We start from the raw sequence: 24,761 nt of genomic DNA on the forward strand, positions 1-24,761 counted from the left end.
CCTCCATCCTGAAGAACACTACATCCACTTCTGGTGACAGAAAGTACAATTTTATTGGTACTGGATTCGGTGAACTGGAGCTATGGATGAAATCACTTAAGAGTATTCTAATTTACTTCAAACTGCCAAAATTTTGTGAGCCACTGTTTTATAAGTCTTGGCGATTTCGTTTGGTAAGGCACCACTGTGAATATGCTGCGATGGAGCATGGGGTTCCAGATGTGAATACTGACTTATTTGGTATCATCTGTCCACTGAAAAATACATCGAATAAGCTCGTACAAAAAATCACGTCCGCGCCTTCAGCTACTGTGAGAGGGCTCGCATCACAGTGTCAAAACACTTTTTTACTTAAGATTTTCTGTTGTCTAGATAGCTTGCTTACGATAAAATTCTTGTCTCTTATGAGGAACATATCTGTCCATCTTCGTAGTGAAGGCCATGCACGGTAACAAGTGATTTTGCCTCTATTGATCCGTCCTACAGAAAAATCAGCGGACTCCTACGGAAAAAAGGAACAGAGTGGTTTTCATGCTCATCATTAAAGATAGAAGCATGCGAGAACTTTATCTACGAGGTCAACTCCCATGTCGTTTATGGGACAGGCTATTCAGTCAAGGAAAGTTAGGAGGAATCCGTGGCCGTGCGGTTACAGGCGCTGCAGTCTGGAACCGCAAGACCGCTACGGTCGCAGGCTCGAATCCTGCCTCGGGCATGGATGTTTGTGATGTCCTTAGGTTAGTTAGGTTTAACTACACTCCTGAAAATTGAAATAAGAACACCGTGAATTCATTGTCCCAGGAAGGGGAAACTTTATTGACACATTCCTGGGGTCAGATACATCACATGATCACACTGACAGAACCACAGGCACATAGACACAGGCAACAGAGCATGCACAATGTCGGCACTAGTACAGTGTATATCCACCTTTCGCAGCAATGCAGGCTGCTATTCTCCCATGGAGACGATCGTAGAGATGCTGGATGTAGTCCTATGGAACGGCTTGCCATGCCATTTCCACCTGGCGCCTCAGTTGGACTAGCGTTCGTGCTGGACGTGCAGACCGCGTGAGACGACGCATCATTCAGTCCCAAACATGCTCAATGGGGGACAGATCCGGAGATCTTGCTGGCCAGGGTAGTTGACTTACACATTCTAGAGCACGTTGGGTGGCACGGGATACATGCGGACGTGCATTGTCCTGTTGGAACAGCAAGTTCCCTTGCCGGTCTAGGAATGGTAGAACGATGGGTTCGATGACGGTTTGGATGTACCGTGCACTATTCAGTGTCCCCTCGACGATCACCAGTGGTGTACGGCCAGTGTAGGAGATCGCTCCCCACACCATAATGCCGGGTGTTGGCCCTGTGTGCCTCGGTCGTATGCAGTCCTGATTGTGGCGCTCACCTGCACGGCGCCAAACACGCATACGACCATCATTGGCACCAAGGCAGAAGCGACTCTCATCGCTGAAGACGACACGTCTCCATTCGTCCCTCCATTCACGCCTGTCGCGACACCACTGGAGGCGGGCTGCACGATGTTGGGGCGTGAGCGGAAGACGGCCTAACGGTGTGCGGGACCGTAGCCCAGCTTCATGGAGACGGTTGCGAATGGTCCTCGCCGATACCCCAGGAGCAACAGTGTCCCTAATTTGCTGGGAAGTGGCGGTGCGGTCCCCTACGGCACTGCGTAGGATCCTACAGTCTTGGCGTGCATCCGTGCGTCGCTGCGGTCCGGTCCCAGGTCGACGGGCACGTGCACCTTCCGCCGACCACTGGCGACAACATCGATGTACTGTGGAGACCTCACGCCCCACGTGTTGAGCAATTCGGCGGTACGTCCACCCGGCCTCCCGCATGCCCACTATACACCCTCGCTCAAAGTCCGTCAACTGCACATACGGTTCACGTCCACGCTGTCGCGGCATGCTACCAGTGTTAAAGACTGCGATGGAGCTCCGTATGCCACGGCAAACTGGCTGACACTGACGGCGGCGGTGCACAAATGCTGCGCAGCTAGCGCCATTCGACGGCCAACACCGCGGTTCCTGGTGTGTCCGCTGTGCCGAACGTGTGATCATTGCTTGTACAGCCCTCTCGCAGTGTCCGGAGCAAGTATGGTGGGTCTGACACACCGGTGTCAATGTGTTCTTTTTTCCATTTCCAGGAGTGTAGTTCTAAGTTCTAGGGGACTAATGACCTCAGCAGTTGAGTCCCATAGTGCTCAGAGCCATTTTTAGGAGGAATCCAATTAAAGCAAACAAGCAAAGCACCTGTTGCCAAAAACTGCTTGAAATGGCTCCGTTAAATGGCGTGCTACTTGACTTCACAATTTTCCCCCAGTGACTAGGGTCGCTTACAGCGGCAGGATGTTTGAGTTCGGGTGCGGATTCTGACGACGTGCCTAGTGAGACATACAGTTTGAGACTGCGATTTATTTACGAAATCTGTCAGTGGCGATCGTGGCTAAAGCGAAACAAACATCCCACCAGGCCAACAGCTGGTCGTGTAGTATAAACTTGTGCCCTGCGGGAAGAAGGTCCCAGCGCTCTAGCGAAACCGGTTATCGCGTGAACCATGGTCACTTCAAGCCGCGAGCCGCTTTGTTCTGAATTCTGCTTGCTTCTCGTAGCTTATTCATCGTTTTTTCATTTACCGTAGTCAGTATCGTGGTGCATATTCCAGGTTTATGTGACAGAGTATGTAAAAGGAACTATCGTAACAAATGTACAACTACATTCCGCTGTTTCTCCCTTTTTCTGTCCCATTCGTGAATAGAGCATGGGAAGAAGAGCTGCCGGTATACCTCCATATCAGATGTTCTTTCTCTTTATGTCACCACCGTGGTCGTTACGCGACACGGGTGTTAGACGAAGTAATATGTTGCCTGATCTCTTTTCGTAGCGTACGCTCTCGCAGTCTTAACAATAAACTCTTCTACTGAACAACGTTCCTCTTGCAGTGTCTACCATTGAAGTTTGACGAGCGTGTACATAATGCTTACTTAACGAAGTCGCAATGAAACGTGCCGCTCTTCTTTGTATCATGTCTATTTCCTCAATTAATACAACCTGATAAAGTTCCTCGAATGAAGACCAATACCCAAGAATAGTTCGAGCGAGTCTTTTGTCACCTATTTCTATCGTTGATGAATTTCATTTCCATATGATTTAAACGATGAATTTCAGTCTAGATTTTCCACGAACCAGTTTTATACGTGCCGTTTCACTTTATATCGCTCCAGACGATTGTTGCCAAACGTTTTACGATAATTATTGTTTACAGTGATCGATCAGCAATTGTGTAGTCTAACAGTAATGGATCTTTCCTCCTGTTTATACGTAATACAGTATAATTATTTATGTTGAGAGTCAGTTGTTAGTTTCTTGGAACACTGACAATTGTCTGCAGGTCTGTCTTCTATTTCTTCTGGCGTAGAAACAGTATCGACCGCGATTCGCCACAATGGCCTTACGGCGCTATCACCACATCACTGATAAACCTATGGCGGACGGTAACTGTTCGGGTGTTCCAGGTACTTGCAGACAGGGACGGAGGCTTCAGCTGAAGAAAGGTATGGCATACAGCACTCAAGACGACGATGCTTCTCGGCTGACAACCCGTGAAGACGTCATATATGGAATTCGCCGAGAAAGCCTGCACTCGCATATACAGCACTCGATTTAGTAAAACGACGCGCAAGTCGCCGAAGTGGCGTCAAATCGAAAGACTTGCACCAGGCGAGCGGTCTACCCGACGGGAGGCCCTCGTCACACGCCATTATTATAATTTAATAAAAACTCGCAAAGCCCCTCAAGTGAGGGAGTAGAAAACATTTCATGACAGGAAGTTTTAAATATTGTCGTCACGAACCCGGAGAAATTCACACCGAATGGCTTTTTCAGCACTGGGTATCGAATTTGGATGTAAGAGACTGAACGAAACGAAGATCAGGACGGTGAAAATTACCGGATAGGACAAAAATGGGAAACCGCGGTGGCCTCTTCAAAAGGAACCAAGCCGGCTTCCCCATTAACTAATTTACAAAAAGCACAAACTCAAATTTTGATATCATCTCATTCATCAGAATGAGAGCGACTGTGCTAGCTACTGTACGACTTTGTCTAGCGGGTACTAGAGGCCGAGCGCTGCCTTCGCTTGCAGCACCCCACGAAGACTGTGTTAGTCGTAGACATACTATGCAGAACATTGCAATCGTCGTACAGACTGAACGTGGCAAATACGTCTTCTCTCAATGGCGCTGGAATAATTTCAGAAATCCTGTTAATTGAAACTTATTTCTGATAAAACTATTTTATCTCACAATTACATCAACAGTTTTCGTAAATCGAAACGTAAATCACAAAATGCTGGATGTAGTGTGCACCGCCATCCGTTATTTAGACGTGTTGTACTTTGTCCCTGCTGTACCAAGAGTTGCACCGCGGGTAATTGCCGCTGGAGATTTAAACGCGAAACATCCCGACTGGAATTCACGAAACTGCATTACACTTGTGCCAGACGTCCCCACGTACTTGCCCACACAGGTCCTCATCGAGTGCATCACAACTACACTCAATCGCCGGCCAGAGTGGCCGAGCGGTTCTAGGCGCTACAGTCTGGAACCGCGCGACCGCTACGGTCGCAGGTTCGAATCCTGCTTCGGGCATGCATGTGTGTGGTGTCCTTAGATTAGTTAGGTTTAAGTAGTTCTAAGTTCTAGGGGACTGATGACCTCAGAAGTTAAGTCCCATAGTGCTCAGAGCCATTTGAACCACATTCAGTCTTCGGTTGAAAACGATCTGGACTCAGACCACAAGCCTGTAATACTTCACATGGAAGAAATAGTGCAAGACACAGAACCACGGCAGGTTACTGAACTACTAACGCGCGAACTGGACTCTTGTTCAAGGAAATGCTCGATAGTCGCGTTCCGAACAGGTACGAAATTAACAACACGCAACAAATTGATATGGCGTTGGAGGTTCTTATTACTGCTGTCCGAGACGCAATCTCTGAAGCCATTTCACATTCAACACTACAACAACACTCGAGGGCCCTGCCCCAGAAAATTCTAAGCCTTATCCCAATGGGGAACCTCCTCAGGAGATATTGGCAGCGTGTCTGCACGTTAGCAGACTACAGGGACTAATACGAGAGAAAATACAAACATTTAGAAACGAACAATGGGGGCAGAAATTCGCAAGGCTAGATTCCATACTTCGCCAGAGAGAAACATTACGTTCCTGCTCTACAACGTCCAGACGGCACTGCATAATCCTCTAAAAAGAAGGCAGAGCTTATGGCCACAACACTTTCAGCGTCCTTCATGCCGAATCTGGCTCCTTCACATCCAGTATTCACACTTGAAACGGACCAGCTCACGCGCAACTGAATCAGACGCACTAGCACAAACTAAATCACTTGGGCTATCAAGAATTCCAATGCTAGGAAAGCCCCTAGTCCCGATGGCATTCAAATCCGTGTCTTCCGGGAGTTCACGGATAGAGACGAAGAATACCTTACACACATAACGAATGCCGTCACACAACACCAACACTTCCCTGACTTTTGGACGGTGGCCAGGGTCCTATTGTTCAGGAAAAGACCACTCCCTCCCACAAAGACCACTCCCTCCCACAAAATTACCGATCCATTAATCTGCTGCGCTTGCTAAACGCATGACTGGGCACTGCATCGCCAATGACACCCTAAGGCCGCTTCAGTTCGACTTTAGGGATCACCACTTAACAACATAACTACTCCTCCGCGCAGTTGAACATATAACACACGGCTACAACATGAACAAAGCCACGAGGGCTTTGTTCCTGGGCATCGAATAAGCTTTCGACCGTCTTTGGCACAAGGCCTCGTGCGCAAACTAAGCGATGCTGGTTTCCCCGACGGACTCGTTCTTCTCATACACTTACATCTCACGAACATTGACTTGCAGGGCGAACAATCGACACAACATTGTATCCCAGCTAGAGTAACCCAGGGAAGTACAGTGGGGCCCATCTTGTTCAACCTCTACGTTAATGATTTCCCAGCAACACAAAACACGACGTTGGTGATCTGACATAGTCATCATTGCGCAAGATTGGAAACCATGGAACATAAATTCACGATTACAGACACCACTCAGAACTGCCGAGCCTTGGTTGGAACGGTGCCCTATTAAAGTAAACATCGAAAAGCGCGAAGCAGTTCTGTTCACACGCAGACCAAAGCTAATGCACAAACAACAACGCTGTAGACAGGTAATACTACATGCACGCCCAATACGTTTCCGAGAGAAAGTCAGATACCTCTGCGTCTGGTTGGACTGGAATCTTACAGGAGGGGACCACATAGAATGCGTTACCAACAGAGCGCACTCGAGGCTCAAACAACTCTATCCAAAGCTCAACAGGGAACGCACACTATATAGGAGGATGTCGAGATCCATATACATGACACTAATCAGACCTGTGATGACGTACGCAGCTCCCGTCTATGGACATGCAGCTCCTACACGACTGTGCCGCCTGCAGATAGTATAGAACAAAGTGCTACGCATCATTAGCGACGCTCCGCACTACACTCGCACCGTGGATCTTCACAATGAATTCCGCCTTAAAACCCTCAAAGAAGTATTAAAAAAACTCGCCACGATTACACAGGAACTAGAGACACTCGAACAATCCCTTCATTCTTATTGTGGGGAACTACGACCACAACGACAAGTGGAAGCAGAACCGACCAAAGACACTGCTAGCTAGGGCATAACCACCTATGGAGAGCTAACACACACTCACAAACGACAACATCGGCAAGCCCCTGCACATCAGCAATACCGTCTGGATATGCCAGCGGCAGTCACGGCCGACCAAAAGGTAATAGCAGGGAAGCCGACAAGCTTTCACATTAAGGCACAAGCAAGCCGACGACACTACACCACACTGTGAATCCGGTGTTTGACCTATCGGACACTAACTGGTGTGCTGATGCTGGTCGAGAAGTCAACGTCAGTATCGAGCTGCAGCCACCGACTAACAAGGCCTCACAACGTCAAAGGTACTCATGATACCCACCATTAACTTACCTGTGCCTTGCATGATCTGCCGCAAGTAGCAAGCAGTCCGTTACTGCTCTTTCTACCCAACACGACCATCGCAGACGTTTGGTACCTTGGCTCTTGCCTTGGCACATCTTTCCTCTGTCTTTCAAACCGCTACGCTTCTTTCAACTTTCACCCAATCTATCTCCAGATGAGCGCGCATTAATGGTTAACCTAACCAGACGTGCGCAAATATCGCACTACCCATATCCTGCCAAGACCTCACTTAATGAAAACTAACCAATATGCAGAGATTGCACATGACCTTTTGTGTTGGCCATTATGTCGGTGTAGGCGTGGAGGGGCTTCACAATTTTTTTAAGAGTGAAAAGACAGGCTTAATAAAGCCCGGAAAGGTAAGTACACGGCAACGGACTTCTCGGACTGTCGATGCTTTTAAAAAAAGCAATTGAAAAAAAAAAGAAACGATTGAAGGTCGCATCAAATATTGAGTTCCCATTTCGGAGGACAGGGTTGCTTTACACATTTCAGGCCACAGTTCGGAATACGTGACACGAAACTGGCCTCCAGCCTCGGCGTATTCATCCCAGCGCGATCGCGTGATGGCTCCATCGACAAGTGACGGAGAGGTGAAAGCGGATACTTGTCTGCCGTACGCGCACGGTCAACACACGGGACCTGCGGCGTCGCCGTCGCCGGCGGAGTAATATCCCTGGTTCGCGCGAGGTTAAGAGCCTCCCACAGCGCGGCCAAACGACGAGGGCTTCATCCCGAGCAAGAATACCCTATCGTTGGCGTGATTAATAGCATCCTGTCACGCCTCGATGGGAAAAAGCTACGAGGTGTAATGCGAACGCTCTTCCTCCAGCGTGCGGCGAACGCTCATTACTTCCCTCTCAGCGGGAGCAAAGTGGATGGTCGTCCGTAGTGAACTAGTTTCTAGCAATAGAGTCTAGAATCAAACGTCATAGCAGCTGTTAAAACACAAACAAACAAGAGCAACCAAGCGATTATTTTTCCCGGTTGTTCGAAACGCACTGTACACCAGGCAAGGTAGAGAGAAAAAATAGATGATTTATTTACAATTACTTCCTATGTGTGTTTCTGGGGTTCCTTTCTCTTGTTGTCGTACGAATGAAATGAACCAATACGATGAGGCGGCTGTGCACAGAAATCTGCTAAATTAATAGTGTGCTATCGGAGCATATGAATTTCCTATTAGCTCCCGTAGTCAATACGCAGGCAGTAATGATTCCATCTCTCGTGTCTGTTTCTTGCAGGACTTTGGGGCACTGGTTCGTATCACGTGATCAAAAAGAAGCTCAAATAAACTGAAAATTTTATGCAGTATTACAACTCATGTTACATCTGTGTAGAATATTCTTCTTTTTATCCACTCCCACTAGACCTGCGACAATGATGACTTATAACGCCTGTCAAGAAGCAACTGTGCACTGCTTCCATTTGAAAGTTTGGGCAAAACCGTTTTAAGACTCACACTCACCAACAGTCGCATCTCTTAACAGTATTTAACCGCGGCTACACTGAAATGTCTTCTCATCAGTAATTGATGCAGGCAATCATTATACATAGCGCTCCCAGATATTTCTCTAATCTGTTTCATAATAACTTTATTACTCAATAGAACATTACTCTTATGAGAGCACTTCGTTAACTGATTGAATGGGTTAATTATGTATGGAGATGCTCTCGCTACTGTTACCGTTTGTACTTATCAATCGTACTGGCAAGGAATATTGTCTGAAATGCATGTCCTGTTACCAGATTCAGCAACGAAACTGCCACGAGGACTTTAATACACAACGAAGTCAGTCGCTGGATAACTTACTCATGTTTCTCTAAACACCAATTGTTATGCTGTCGTACGTTCTTTCTTTATTCTTCATCGAAGTGTAAATAGCAAGTTTCAGTGAAGTGATTAAAACACAGCGGAATAAAACAAGATGCACACTTGACTTATTACTCATTTTTGTAAGTAAGTGAATATTAATCCTAAGTCTTATATAAAATGGTACATCGATCACCTTATCAGATAATGTAAGAGAAATATTAATTGCAGGTTCAGATCTTTGCCCGCGTATAATTAACGTAGTTCTGTGTCTGGGTGCAGAAAATTGGTTGTAGATAACGCAGTAAAGGCAGGTGATGAGATATCGGTCATATAACGTGACCTACTGTTTGTCATTTTGCAGTGGTGCAACATCATCGAGACGTCTGTCATAGAGCTCGTATTGTCGAAAACCATACAATTGTCTGATACACGTTACTGCTTTTTCTGCGTATACTTCTGTTGTCTGTATATTCGCTAACCTTCGCTGATCGATAGTATACAGATGCAGAAATATGCAGATAAATGGTGTTTTTGAGCGGTAGAAAGAAACCTTCGTCTTTCACAATCATTTTTATTGGCTTTTTTTAGCTTTTTACGTCCTCCATAAGCACATTAATCTACTGTTTGAGCCATTGTAGCGGTTAATAAGTTCCCTTCACTGCTTCCGTGCTACATGAAAACAGATATTGCTTTCTGGATATTCTTCCTACGTTATGATACAGGCAGTATGGAGCACTGCACAACAGGTCTGCTATAAGCAAATCTTGAATAATTTTACTTACGAAACTTCCCGGCAGATTAAAACTGTGTACCGGAGCGAGACTCGATCTCAGAACGTTTGTCTTTCGCTGGCAAATGCTCTACCAACTGAGTTATCCAAGCACGACTCAAGACCCGTTGGACAGCTGAGTCGGTAGAGCACTTTCCCCCGAAAGGCTAAAGTTCCGAGTTCGAGTCTCAGTCCGGCTCACAGTTTTAATTCGTCAGTTTCATATCAGCGCACACTCCGCTGCAGAGTGAAAATTTCATTACGTATGTAATGTCAGTTAGAATGGTTCTCTTTCTTTGTTTTTATTTTTTTTTATTTTTGTAGAAATAATATTTTCAGTGGAACGGCCATGGGAATACCGCTCCGGTCGCCATAGCATATCCCCCCCCCCCCCCCACTCCTCTTTCAATAATTTAATTTCATTCTTGATGAATCTTCTGTCGTCTTCTCTGTTTACAGTGTCACTGTTTTCTCCTCATCATCAGTGAACTGAGAGACTTTATTAGAAGTTTTCGCAACTGCTCGCGAAGACAATTTCCATTAGCACAACTCATGCTTTCACTGCGAGGTAGTGTAAACGGATTCTAAATTGCTCTCTTACCGACTAAGTAATTAAGGACGGAAAAGAGACACCGTGGTTTAATAACAAGATTCGGAATATTCTGAGGAATCAAAGACTGTTGCAGTCTCTGTTCAAAAGCGAACTCCGCAAATGTCAAGAGGTAGAAGTTAGTAGAGGTTCCTGCGTCTGAAAAAAGATCAATACGCGAAGTATAAACTACTACAGCATTATACGTTAGTAAAAGATCTTGCTGAGAAGCCAAGAAAATTCTGGACCTACGTAAAGTCGGTAAGCGGGTCGAAGGCTTCTATCTAGTCATCTGTTGACTAGTCTGGTGTGGCAGTAGAAGACAGTAAAAGTTAAGAAGAAGTTTTAAATATCGCGTTTAATATGTCATTCACATAGACAATCGTACACACATACCATCGTTTGACCGTCACACAGATTCACAAGCAACAGAAGGACTTGATAACAAATACGTCGGCAGGTCCGGATGGAATGCTAGTTCGGTTCTGCCAAGAGTATTCTACGGCATTGGCCCTTACTTATCTTTCATTTAACGCGAATCTCTCGCCCAGCGAGAAGTTCCATGGAAGTGACTGCTGTATATGAGAAGGGTAAAAGAACTGACCGTCAGAATTACAGACCAAATACAGACCAATATCCTAACAATGGTTGGCTCGTATTCTCAGGACGAATATAACAAATTTCTTTGAGACGAAAAGCTCTTTTCCAAAAATCGGCACCGTTTTGTAAAGTATAGCTCGTGAGAAACTCAGCTTGTCCTTTTCTCACACGATATCCCACGTACCTTTTATGAGAGGCAAGTGTCACATTCTGTTCCTAGATTTCCGAAAAGGATTGACAAAGTGACCTGCGGCAAACTGTTAACGAAGGTAAGGGCATAAGGAGTAGGGTAGTAGATACGTGAGTGGCTTCAAGAATTATTAAGTGTGGAAGTCAGTACGTTGTCCTCGATGGAGAGTGTTTTGGTAGTGTGATAGACCGTTATTCTTCTCTATACACCAAAATACTCTGAACGACAAGGTGAACAGGCATCTGCTGATGATTGCTGATGATGCCGTGGTGAACGGGAAGGAGTCGCCGTTGAGTGATTGTAGGATGATACAAGATGAATTAGAAAAAATTTGTAGGTGGTCTGATGAATGGCAGCTACCTCTAAATGCAGATAATAAGGGAAAACAATCCCACTGTGTTCGAAGACAGCATTAGTAGAGTGTCGAATGACACAATCACGTCAATTAAATATCTAGGCGTAACGCTGCAAAGAGATATGAAATGGGACGACTATGTAAGGACTGCAGCAGGGAAGGCGAATGGACCACGTCGGTATATTTGTAGAATTTTAGGAAAATGTGGTTCATATGCAAGGGAGAACACGTATATAATTTTAGTATGAACCGTTCTTGAGTAATGATCGAGTGTTTTGGTACCACACTAAGTCGGATTAAAGACAGACATCGAAGGAATTCAGAGGCCGGCTTCTACATTTGTTACCGGTAGGTTCGATCAACAAGAAAGTTCTACGAAAATGCTTTTGGAACTCTAATGGGAATCCCCAGAGCGAAGGCGACGATCTTTTCGAGGAACACTATTGAAAAAAAACTTAGATAATTGCAGGATGATTCTACTGCTGCCAACGTACATTTTGTGTAAGGACCACGAAAATTAGGGAAAATGGGGCTCATACGGAGGCAGTCGTTTATTCCTCGCTCTATTTGCAAGTGGTACAGTAAGGGAAGTGACTAGTACCCTCCGCAACGCATTATACTGTGGCTTGCGGAGTATATATGTAGTTGCAGATGTAGAATTAATGGACTTCATATCATAATACTCTGTGTCTGCAGAATCTGTATTTACTCTACATAGGAGATAATATGTCCCCAAGAAAATATTTAATTCGCGAGAGCACAACATGCTCCGATAATTCTACCACAAATAGATATAAGTGGTAGTGGACAAAGCTTTGTACACCTATTGCATCTGTTGTGAAAACTGGTACGACCCGTACATTTCTACCTTCTTAATAGGCATTCCATTGCCCCAATAGTCTTCTATCCTATTATGCTGGAAGGTGAGTCTTCCCTTGCTCCAAATCTCTAAGGAATTTACTCTTTTAATGGTGCTATTTCTATTACACGACCTTAGTTGCTTGACTTATCCCACGTTCGGCAGCAAAAATGTAGCATTTCGGCCATCCTGTTTTTATACTTGGAGAGAAAATCCAGAAACAGCTTCCACGCAAATCAAGGAACGTATCTACCCAGTCTACAACCTATCCCTTGTTGCCTCTAGAACTGAAGTCTTTCTGTACAAAGCTGTGTGTATCACGTCTTCCCTGGGTTATCGACAAACACGTGCCAGGGTTGCTCACTAAGCAACTTGACAAGTAACGTACGCCAGCAGTTAATGCCAATGAGCAGCCATTCGAATCAAGTGACGTGACAGGTTTACCTCAGACATACATCAAACGACTCTTTTTCTATGCTTTCAACTGTTTTTTGCTTGTTGTACCGTCAAGTCGTTACACATCTATCGGTAAGTACTGCAAAGAAAGGTTGATTCCTCTTTAGCCTGGACATATTGTTCCTTCTGGACTCGTACGTGAATTTTTTATTTTTTAATTTTTATCGGGGGCTAGTATTTGTTTGTACGAGCGAATGGCTTTCTTAATGCCACAGTACCACGCTAATCTGCGGAGAGTAACACCGTGTACTCCCCTACCATCTCTCTCCAAGTACAATATCTCTCTCTGCTGTGATGTTCCGAAACAAGTACGGCAACTATCTAATTCTGTTGTAGTTGTTTTCGTATTCGTCCGTGCCTGAAAGAGAGATGGAAACTGGTTCAACATTCGGAATTAGTGGCATGGAAAAACGTCTAAGAAACAGTTGCGCGTGCGATGCCCCAAAAGAATGGTATTCAATATAGTGGCAGATTCGAACAGAATCTGTCTCACCATCTTGTACCACCAGTTAGCACTCTATGGATTTCGCTCTTCACATAAGAGATACAGAAAGACTATATTACATCGCAAGGAAATTTTCTGAATTAGTCAGCAATTAACTTTCGGAAAATTCGGCTGCAAATTAAAAGAGAGAATCGGAATATGTGGATTATTTCTATTATAGTTTTAGTTAGTCGTACTCACTTTTAGCGGAGTTTGGTTGTTGGTTTTGGTGAGGTAGCCAAACCGGAGCTCCAAAGATGACCTCTGAAACAAAATTAGTTTAATGAGGTACGTACACTGATTGTTAATAGTGTCAAATAGTATACTAAACATATTAGCTTTTGACTTGCATTATACGTTGTATTTCCCTGTTAATGATACTCTCTTTCACGAATGGTGAAAAAGGGCAATACGTAAATCTTAAATTAAAAATTCTGATCCGAAAAAGACGAAGTCGGAAGTTACAAGCAGAAATTATAGAATTTCAGATTTACACTTGGTCTGCTGATGATGAAAAAACCCAAATATATACACATTTCGGTCATAATTGCCTTTACCTGCACTATTTGCATAAGGTGCTATGTTCACAATACTCCATTCAGCTACACAGAAGAAAGTATACAAACCCTATACAGTGTAATATTGTACAAGATAAAGATTGAAATCAACGTTTTGCTCAATACCCTCAACCTGAATTCGGCAAAGATTTATACTGATGGGTGTAAGATCATCAGCGGCAACAAACATACAATGCTGTAGGAAATTATCAATTCCTATATTCCCTACCTAAAGAGGCAATAATCTGATACGTGGACCTATTGCAATTAGGGACGTAGTAAAATACCGCAGATCTTGCACACGAAGCAGTATGGTGATATTAACGGATTCCACAAGTGTACTAAAAGGCTTCAAAAGACCAAAATTCAACAAAGGTATCTACAATTACAGACATCATTATCGAAGGCGCTACCAAGAAGAAAAAAGAAAAAAAGCAGGAATAGTAACAAATTTCTTGTGGACTCCAGGGCACCCTGACATATTTCATAATGAGGTAGCAGACAGCTTGGCGAAGTGAGCAATGGACAAAGGCTAAATGATAAATTATAGATTCTCCATTTGTGAGCCTAAATGATACACTTCTTCATCAAGAAATTCTGAGCTTAATCAATGAAAAAACGACTGGCAGACGCAGTGCGATTCGATCAAGGTTTCAAACAGAGTGCACTACGGTCGGCTGCATTTTGAAATAGCATTATCTGCTTGGTTTACCGATTACAACAGAAGCAGACGCTTCATAACAACTACTCTTGTGCGCTTAATTCATGACAAATTTCCAACCTACCTCTTCCTAACAAATCAAAGAAACCTCCATTATGCGATTGAGGTAACGAAGAAGGAGCCGTGAGCGATCTAATGTTCTGTGTACCAGACACAAGACACAACAAAAATCTTTTAACCGAGCATTGATTAAAGCAAAGGACGCTCTTCTAGGATCGGCTTTAAATGTGAAATACAACCACTTAAATGTGTGTAAATCTCTGTGATATAACTATGTAAATATGCTGTGTACATGACCTGTGAATATTCCCTATGGTGACATACTGTGCGCCCCAAGCCGAACGATCAACATTCAGGGATATAACAGGAACGATTATTCGACAGCACTTTTTTTAGGTAGAAGAGGTGTGTTCCACTGTAACGAAGATGAACAAGTGCGCGTCTCTCTTAAGGTATGCACTTTGGAGCCCATGTTTATCACACTTTTTTCATGTTTCGATCCGTACCACCAGGTGTCAAAATATGGAAAGCAAAGAGCTCGCAGTAGATGAGATTTGTTTCACTGTATCAAAAATGGCTCTGAGCACTATGGGACTTAACTTCTTTAGTAATCAGTCTCCTAGAACTTAGAACTACTTAAACCTAACTAACCTAAGGACATCACACACATCGATGCCCGAGGCAGGATTCGAACCTGCGACCGTAGCGGTCGCGCGGCTCCAGACTGTAGCGCCTAGAACCGCTCGGCTACTCCGGCCGGCTTCACTGTATCGAAGATAGCTCATAGCTCTTAAGGTACCGGTATGCCTTTTTAGAGGCCACGTTTACCAAACTACTTGACTTCGAATGATTGTTTCTGTCACATCCCTGAAAATTGACCATTCCTCCAGGGACACCCAGTATTTTTTATTGTTATTATGATATCATTACTTTATGAATAGTTTCTAGTGAAGTCATGTATCAATCGTTTATTCATACCCAAATTTTTAAAACATGGCAATTGAGAAGTGCGGTATTGCGGTGCCTATGTTGTTAAGGAGAACGATACCACATTGCTTTGGACATGCTTACATGTCAGAAGGAACAAGCACTGCGGCGACTTCAGTCGTTATGAAATATATGAATTGCATTCGGAGTTCAGAATACGAATACGAAGAACCATCGACCGTAAGGGAATGACGATACTGAAAATCTGTGTTGGAGCAGGAATCAAACCTGGATTTCCCAGGTATCGCGAGCGCGTGCCTACTGTTAGGCTATCCGAGCACTCTTCACGATCAGACTAATATTTCGTCAACCACATGTCTACAACTTATACTCATGCATTCGTTGTGTATGTTCCCGTACAGAGGAGGCATCTCAATTCAAAGTCGCTTGCCAGGTGTCGATGGATAAATACGATGTTGCAGTGCATGTGTTGTTCCAAAGTACGATGCAATATTAAAAAAAAAGTTCAAATGTGTGTGAAATCTTATGGGACTTTACTGCTAAGGTCATCAGTCCATAAGCTTACACACTACTTAACCTAAATTATCCTAAGGACAAACACACACACCCATGACCTAAGGAGGACTCGAACCTCCGCCGGGACCATCCGCACAGTGCATGACTGTAGCGCCCTGAGACCGCTCGGCTAATCCCGGGCGGCATGCAATATTCCTCCGGACATGCACGTATGTCCAAAGGAACATTGCATCGCTCTTTTTAACTACACATGCATTACAATATCTTATTCACCCGCCGATACTACGCAGGAAATTTCAGTTAAAAATATTCTCCCCTGAACGGGAATAACATAGTGTCTGTACGAGTGCAAGAATATCACGAACCGTTCGTAAGTGTAACAGAAAAAGGGAGAAATAACAGTGGTATACAATAAACCCTTCGCAACACAGTGGACACGAAAGCGTGTTAATATTGCATCGAGTTCTGAGTTATGTTAAAGGTTTCAAGTCTGTAACCCGTCGGGAAAGGATAGCAGTAAACAAAATGCACTCCGCCACACACCAGGCAAGGAAGCGAATTAATACTGAACTGTCTCCCAGTTCTGAGCTATGTTGAAAGTTTAAAGTCGCTAGCTAGTCGGGAAGATAGTTTAAGGGAAACTGCAAAATTTGTACCTAACAAACATACAAGAAAGCAACCTCATAACAACGTGTTAATAAATGTTTGTAGTCCCAACAATGCAGAGTCTCACAAAGGGCTTTTGGCAGTGCGAAAACTTAACGATTTGACGTATGAATTGCTTCCATATCTACATTTTTTAAACATTTGTCAGCCTGTGATTTCTACTCGCTACGACATTCCAAGAAATTTATGGCTATAGCAACCTGGAAGCGGATACAGAAGCTGTACCTGGCTAATATGCAGACGTGCTGCAGCCACGGTACACATGAAATTTACTTACTGGAAAAACGTTGGGCAAGTTGATCTGACCTGAATGACGAGTAAATTTTTAAAATAAACTGCACAATAATTCACTGCGAACCGAGAAACATTCTCCTTATTCCTGTATTCGAACAGAATCTCCCTTGGAACAGAAGTGATGACGCCAAAATGAGAAAAATGGACGGAAAAGCAGTAAGATGTAAATAAGGAATGAGAGTGACAGTTCTGAAGGAAAGATTTGAAACAGGAGACAGTGAATAAATATTTTGTTACATTAGAGTCCTTTGTAGCACAAAATGGACGCTTAAAAGGATTAACTTACGGGTTTTAAGATGAACAGGACATCTGTTATAAAGAACAAGTACGAACGGCTCCACATGTCCCAGTGGAATGGCAACGAGGAGAAAGAAAACAATAACGAGAATAAAATTAAGGAGGCAGTCGAAAACTACTCTTTAACTTCAACACAACGCAGAGCTAGCGATAAATGCACGAACCTCCATTTCCAGTTTCGAATACAAGAGGACTTAAATTGTCATAAGAGGTAAGCACATATTCTACTTGTTTTGCTCTCAGTAACGGACAGAGAGAGAAATTGACTTTCCTTGTAACTGATATCATAACTGACGTCATGTCTCAGGAACCGCGATCTCAGTTGTAATGAATGAAAAGACACTCTGTGGCGGCCGGAGTGGCCGTGCGATTCTAGCCGCTACAGTCTGGAGCCGAGCGGCGGCTAAGGTCGCAGTTTCGAATCCTGCCTCGGGCATGGATGTGTGTGATGTCCTTAGGTTCGTTAGGTTTAATTAGTTCTAAGTTCTAGGCGACTGATGACCTCAGAATTAGGCGACTGATGACCTCAGAAGTTAGGTCGCAAAGTGCTCAGAGCCATTTGAACCATTTGAACACTCTCTGTATCACTATTTATTTTATTAATAAATTAATTAATAATAGTGATACGGAGGGTGTTTGTACATTAATTCACAGGAATTAATAATTGTTTTCAGTAGCTGCTGATATTCTCTTGAAGCAGAATAACTCAAATTAAACATAGATCCTAAACTACACTACTGGCTATTAAAATTGCTACACCACGAAGATGACGTGCTACAGACGCGAAATTTAACCGACAGGAAGAAGGTGCTGTGATTAGCTTTTCAGAGCATTCACACAAGGTTGGCGCCGGTGGCGACACCTACAACGTGCTGACATGAGGAAAGTTTCCTACCGATTTCTCATACACAAACACCAGTTGACCGGCGTTGCCTGGTGAAACGTTCTTGTGATGCCACGTGTAAGGAGGAGAAATACGTACCATCACGTTTCCGACTTTGATAAAGGTCGGACTGTAGCCTATCGCGATTGCGCTTTATCGTATCGCGACATTGCTGCTCGCGTTGGTCGAGATCCAATGACTGTTAGCAGAATATGGAATCGGTGGCTTCAGGAGGGTAATACGGAACGCCGTGCTGGATCCCAACGCCATCGTATCACTAGCAGTCGAGATGACAGGCATCTTATCCGCATGGCTGGAACGGATCGTGCAGCCACGTCTCGATCCCTGAGTCAACAGATGGGGACGTTTGTGAAGTGTTGGCAGAAGAGCCAACATCGTGTTGCTAGAGGAGGCCGAAATGCACGCTTTTAAGCTCACGCAGGCTGGCGTGAGGTCTGGAACAGGTCAGAGAAATAAGACTAGCAAAACAGGAGGTAACTGTTAGAATACTTAACTTTAATCCATAAGTGGTGTACATCGATCTGACGGTATAGGCATCACAAGTTAAATATCTATTGATAATGGTGCCTTGCTAGGTCGTAGCAAATGACGTAGCTGAAGGCTATGCTAACTATCGTCTCGGCAAATGAGAGCGTTTTTGACAGTGAACCTTTCCTAGCAAAGTCGGCTGTACAACTGGGGCGAGTGCTAGTAAGTCTCTCTAGACCTGCCGTGTGGCGGCGCTCGGTCTGCAATCACTGACAGTGGCGACACGCGGGTCCGACGTATACTAATGGACCGCGGCCGATTTAAAGGCTACCACCTAGCAAGTGTGGTGTCTGGCGGTGACACCACAGTTTGCAAGACAACAACCATCTGCACGAACAGTTCGACGACGTTTGTAGCAGCATGGAGTATGAGCTCGGAGACCATGGCTGCTGTTACTCTTGACGCTGCATCACAGACAAGAGCGCCTGCGATGGTGTAGTCAACGACAAACCTGGGTGCACGAATGGCAAAACGTAATTTTTTCAGATGAATCCAGTTTCTGTTTACAGCATCATGATGGTCGCATACGTGTTTGGCGACATCGCGGTGAACGCACATTGGAAGCGTATATTCGTCGTCGCCATACTGGCGTATCACCCGGTGTGATGGTATGGGGTTCCACTGGTTACACGTCTCGGTCACCTCTTGTTCTCATTGACGGCACTTTGAACAGTGGACGTTACATTTCAGATGTGTTACGACCCATGGCTCTACCCTTCATTCGATCCCTGCGAAAACCTACATTTTAGCAGGATAATGCACGACCGCATGTTGCAGGTCCTTTACGGGCCTTTCTGCCCTGGCCAGCACATTCTCCAGATCTCTCACCAATTGAAATCGTCTGGTCAATGGTGGCCGAGCAACTGGCTCGTCACAATACGTCAGTCACTACTCTTGATGAACTGTGGTTGGTTCAAATTGCTCTGAGCACTATGGGACTTAACATCTATGGTCATCAGTCCCCTAGAACTTAGAACTATTTAAACCTAACGAACCTAAGGATGAACTGTGGTATCGTGTTGAAGCTGCGTGGGCAGCTGTACACGCCATCCAAGCTCTGTTTGACTCAATGTCCAGGCGTATCAAGGCTGCTATTAAGGCCAGCGGTTGTTTTTCTGGGTACTGATTTCTCAGGGTCTACGCACCCAAATTGCGTGAAAATGTAATCACTTGTCAGTTCTAGAATAATATATTTGTGCAATGAATACCCGTTTATCATCTGCATTTCTTCTTGGTGTAGCAATTTTAATGGCCAGTAGTGTATTTACAAAAAATTCTCGAACTTACTATGAACGCGATGATTGTATCGAACACTTATTTAAACCAGCAGAGAGTATTCGTCTTTGTAGAACGTTTCCTTCTGTGTTACACGAGCTGCCGAGGAATGGTATCTGGCGAATTAGTGTTGAACACGCATAGCCTGATCAGCGAGACACAAGCACCATGACCAATCTGACACGCGAGCGGCATACTGTCTGACACGCGAACAGTATACTGTGAAATAGCTTGGCTGTCTTTTTCATTACAGAGTATGAAGCTGCTACTGTAACATATCCCCAAACAACTTCGGCAGAGATACAATACCAGTACTTGAACATCCGTGAGCACATGATACTTTCCTCTTGTTTTTTTGTTTAAGAAATTTTTACCGTTTACATTGCTGCTCGCATTCCTGCTGCCTCAGCTACGAGCTACAACGGTTGTTCATTGCATGTAAAAATGCTGACCATAAAATTTTACACGAATGCAAATTCAAAGAGGAACAGCTGTAACAGTAAGTTGTAAGGTCTCTTTTTCAACAAAAGACTACATTTACGTTATACATTAAACGTAATAGCAACTGCGAATATGGACAACTATCAGCTGTAGAATGGAATGACGAGAATGAAAATTTGTAATGAACCAAGACTTGAATCCGGATTTCCCGCTTATCGCGAGCGGTCCTCTTTTTTTCTTTTTTTTGCGAATTGTGTTATTTATTGTTCACACACGAAGCAACAGGGTGTGTTATTTATTGTTCGTTGTACTGGGTCGGAGCGGACGTCACATGACATCCGTTGAAGTTCGGTGCTGATCCCTTCACTCAGTTTTTCTTTATTACAGAGAGCAGGCAGCTCCCTGACCGAACACGCTGAGCTGCCGTGCCGGCTGGCCATGTGGCTACTCGTGGCCACACCCAAACTTTCATATGTCGTCAACGATTCGTCTGCAACCTGTACTCGTACATCCATTATCCATATTCCTGTACAGGTGAGGCATTTCACTCTAAAGTCACTTGCCCGGTGTCGGCGGAAAAATACAATATTGCTGTGCCAGTGTTAATCTGAATTACGACGCGAATTATGACGTTTTTTGGACGTGCATGCATGCAAAAAAAAGGCTCTGAGCACTATGGGACTTAACATCTGAGGTCATCAGTCCCCTAGAACTTAGAACTACTTAAACCTAACTAACCTAACGACATCACACACATCCATGCCCGAGGCAGGATTCGAACCCGCGACCGTAGCAGTCGCGGGGTTCCAGACTGAAGCGCGTAGAACCGCTCGGCCTACCGTCCGGCTATATGCATGCAATGTTATATACATTTATGTCTGTCGAAATTGCAACACTGCGGGACGTCTATTCGGACTTTTTATCACATTACAATACTTCTTGCTTGTGTTCTGTTTGTTGTACCCAGGTATCAATTTCTTAATCTAATTTTCCTAATAATAGTAGTGGCAGTCTGAATATCTGTCACGGTAGTAGTTTAGTACTGAGTGATTCAAGATCTTGATTTTCAGGTACTCGTACCAAGTGTGCTGCACCATGTAGGTTTCTTGATCTCTTCACAGTTGTTTCCCATGTTCTTTCTATTTCGGGTTTTGTATGAAGATCTGGGATAATAGTCAACGGAGTACCATTACGCAACTGTCGCGGAGACCACCTATATCACTACATGCAGTATGGTTAATAGCATTTAACGTCCTGCTTAGGAACTGGAGACGAAATATTTTAACAGTTTTCATTGTTTTATTCTTTTTTCTTATTAAATGTTACGAGTCGTGTACCTCTATAATGTATGAATACCTCTACAGTCGTATATATACAAGGCTGAAAAATATGCAGCTCTCTCAAGTACTGTATTCCGTGGTGCCGGTGTATAATACGTTCATACTGAGGAACTGTACCGTTATTCATTTGTCACGGTCATCAGTGATATGATGGCGATCTGTTGGCCTGTCTGTGAGCCCTCTGTTTTGACTCTGCGGGCAGTAACTGTGCTGAGTTTAGAGATGAACAGTGTATGTAATACTCATTCTAGAGTACAATCATGCCCAGTCGACGAGTACATACTCCTGCTGAACAACTTCAGCCGTTTGTACAGGGTGGGAAGCTGGATGGACACTGACGGGATGCTACACATGTTGGACACAATGTATTGGTGATGTGTCACTGCTTTCAGCAGGGGTATGTGAAACATTCGTATACCCGTAGACCAGGTTCTGGACGTCCACGTAGTACATCTACATTTATACTCCGCAAGCCACCCAACGGTGTGTGGCGGACGGCATTTTACGTGCCACTGTCATTACCTCTCTTTACTGTTCCAGTCGCGTATGGTTCGCGGGAAGAACGACTGCCGGAAAGCCTCCGTGCGCGCTCGAATCTCTCGAATTTTACATTCGTGATCTCCTCGGGAGGTATAAGTAGGGGGAAGCAATATATTCGATACCTCATACAGAAACGCACCCTCTCGAAACCTGGACGGCAAGCTACACCGCGATGCAGAGCGCCTTTCTTGCAGAGTCTGCCACTTGAGTTTGCTAAACATCTCCGTAAGGCTATCACGCTTACCAAATAACCCTGTGACGAAACGCGCCGCTCTTCTTTGGATCTTCTGTATCTCCTCCGTCAACCCGACCTGGTACGGATCCCACACTGATGAGCAATACTCAAGTATAGATCGAACAGGTGTTTTGTAAGCCACCTCCTTTGTTGATGGACTACATTTTCTGAGGACTCTCCCAATGAATCTCTACCTGGTACCCGCCTTACCAACAATTAATGTTATATGATCATTCCACTTCAAATCGTTCCGCACGCATACTCCCAGATATTTTATAGAAGTAACTGCTACCAGTGTTTGTTCTGCTATCATATAATCATACAATAAAGGATCCTCCTTTCTATGTATTGGCACATGTACAGACACATGTCACAATCGACACATTGTGAGAGCAGCAGTGCCCTACCGAACACCATCCATGGAAGAAATCTGGGCACTTCTTGCAGCTGCTGTTTTACCAAGGGCCACTGGGAAATTTGGAAATTTCTGGTAAGAGCCTATGGGACCAAACTGCTGAGGTCATCGGTCCCTAAGCTTACACATTACTTAAACTAACTTACGCTAAGGACAACACACACACCCATGGCCGAGGGAGGACTTGAACCTCCGACGGGGGCAGCCGCACGAACCGTGCCAAGGCGTCTCAGACCGCACGGCTAGCTCCCCCCCCCCCCCCCGGGTAACCATTGGGAATCATCTGATTGCAGCCAGGATAACATGACGCGTGCCTTAGCTAGGCTACCACTGACACCACAACACCGCCAAGCACGACTATCCTTGTGTCATGAAATGGTCGACTGGAGAGTGGACTGGCAATCAGTTGTCTTCGCCGATGACAGTGGCTTATGTCTGTATGTGAGTGATGAACTTGCACATGAACGGCGAGGATCTGGTGAGCGGTCTATTCCGGAAAGGTTTTGGTCTACGACGTACGGGTCGCACCAGAAGCTTCATGGTGTGGGGGGCCTTCAGTTACATCTCGCGGTCGCATTTGGTATTTCTGCAGGCTAAAGTCACTAGTCCCCACTACATTGCACGGGTTATCTGCCCTGTGTTATTCGACAGGAAGGTGATGTCCTCCACCAGCAGGACAATGCACGTCCACATACGCCTGCTGTGACGCAACGTACAAATACCCCGTCCTGTAGAATTAACAGACCTCTCGCCAACTGAACACGTACGGATTATGGTGAGTCAGGAACTTACTTGTTCTCCAGGACCTCCAAAAACCATTACCTAATTGCAACAGAAAGTGCCACGCGCTTGGGCCAGTACACCGCAGGATGGTATTCGGCTCCTTCACGATAGTTTGTGTGCGAGAATACACGCCTACGTTGGTGCCAGGGGGTAAGGGGGGGTGAGGGAGTGTAGGAGGATGGGGGGAGTACACTGTGTATTGATTTTTCTGTTTTCTCGCACTTTCCTCTGACACGTGTGTTCCATTTGGTTTAATTTGTTAACATATATTACTACAATGACGAATTGGCTATTACATCACTTGTCAGTAAAATGGTATTGCCCTTGAGGATAATGATTTTTTTCTCGGAACTGTACACATTCTGCAAACCTTCCTGATGTGCATGGTAGAGCATTCGTCCTCATGCTAGGATTTATTCTCGTTCCAGTCGCGTATGGAGAGCGAAAACATGACTGCTTAAATAGTTCCGTGCGCACAGTAATTAGTCTAATCTTTTCTTGAAGGTCGCTTCGGAGGCCATACCTAAGCGGCTGAAATATATGTTTACATCATCACTTAATATTGATTCTTCAAACTTTGTAAGGTAGGCTTTCACTGTATATTTGGCGCCTATCTTCAAACATCTGCTAATTCAGGCTTTCAGCATTTTCGTGACACACTCCCGTGGGTCGAAGAAACCAGTGAGGATTCAGCCTACTCTTCTCTGAATACGTTCGGTGGCTCTTAGGTCCTATTTGGTATAAGTCGCACATATTTGAACTATTTCCTACGATTTTCCGCACAAGTGTTTTTCAGGCTGTCACCTTTATGTCTGCCACCTGCATTACCCACGAATGAGTCTGTGTGATCATTCAATCAAACCCACACAGGCTGTTGCATCTAGGCATTTGTGTGAGTTAAGCGATTTCAGTTGCAGTTATTGATATTGTAGTCATAGGATACCATATTTCTGTGTTTTGCGAAGTGTACTAGTCAGAATTTCTGCACATCTTTAGCTAGTTACCAGTGTTTGCACCATTATGAAATCTTATCAAGACCGAACTGGATATTTGTGGCTAGTATCAACATCGCCTGCCAAGAC

General features: G+C 44.6%; 1 protein-coding gene across 1 annotated transcript in view; it reads right to left on the reverse strand.

Moving 5' to 3' along the window:
• Positions 1-24,761, reverse strand: part of LOC124615911 (high affinity cAMP-specific and IBMX-insensitive 3',5'-cyclic phosphodiesterase 8A) — a 1,662,866-nt gene that overhangs the window by 576,372 nt on the left and 1,061,733 nt on the right. The window contains exon 4 of the mRNA XM_047144089.1: positions 13,421-13,483. Within this exon, the coding sequence (XP_047000045.1) occupies positions 13,421-13,483 (63 nt within the window). The remainder of the gene's footprint in view (positions 1-13,420; positions 13,484-24,761) is intronic.

The sequence above is a fragment of the Schistocerca americana genome, chromosome 5 (genome assembly GCF_021461395.2).
Source record: "Schistocerca americana isolate TAMUIC-IGC-003095 chromosome 5, iqSchAmer2.1, whole genome shotgun sequence".
In the NCBI taxonomy this organism is placed as follows: domain Eukaryota; kingdom Metazoa; phylum Arthropoda; class Insecta; order Orthoptera; family Acrididae; genus Schistocerca; species Schistocerca americana.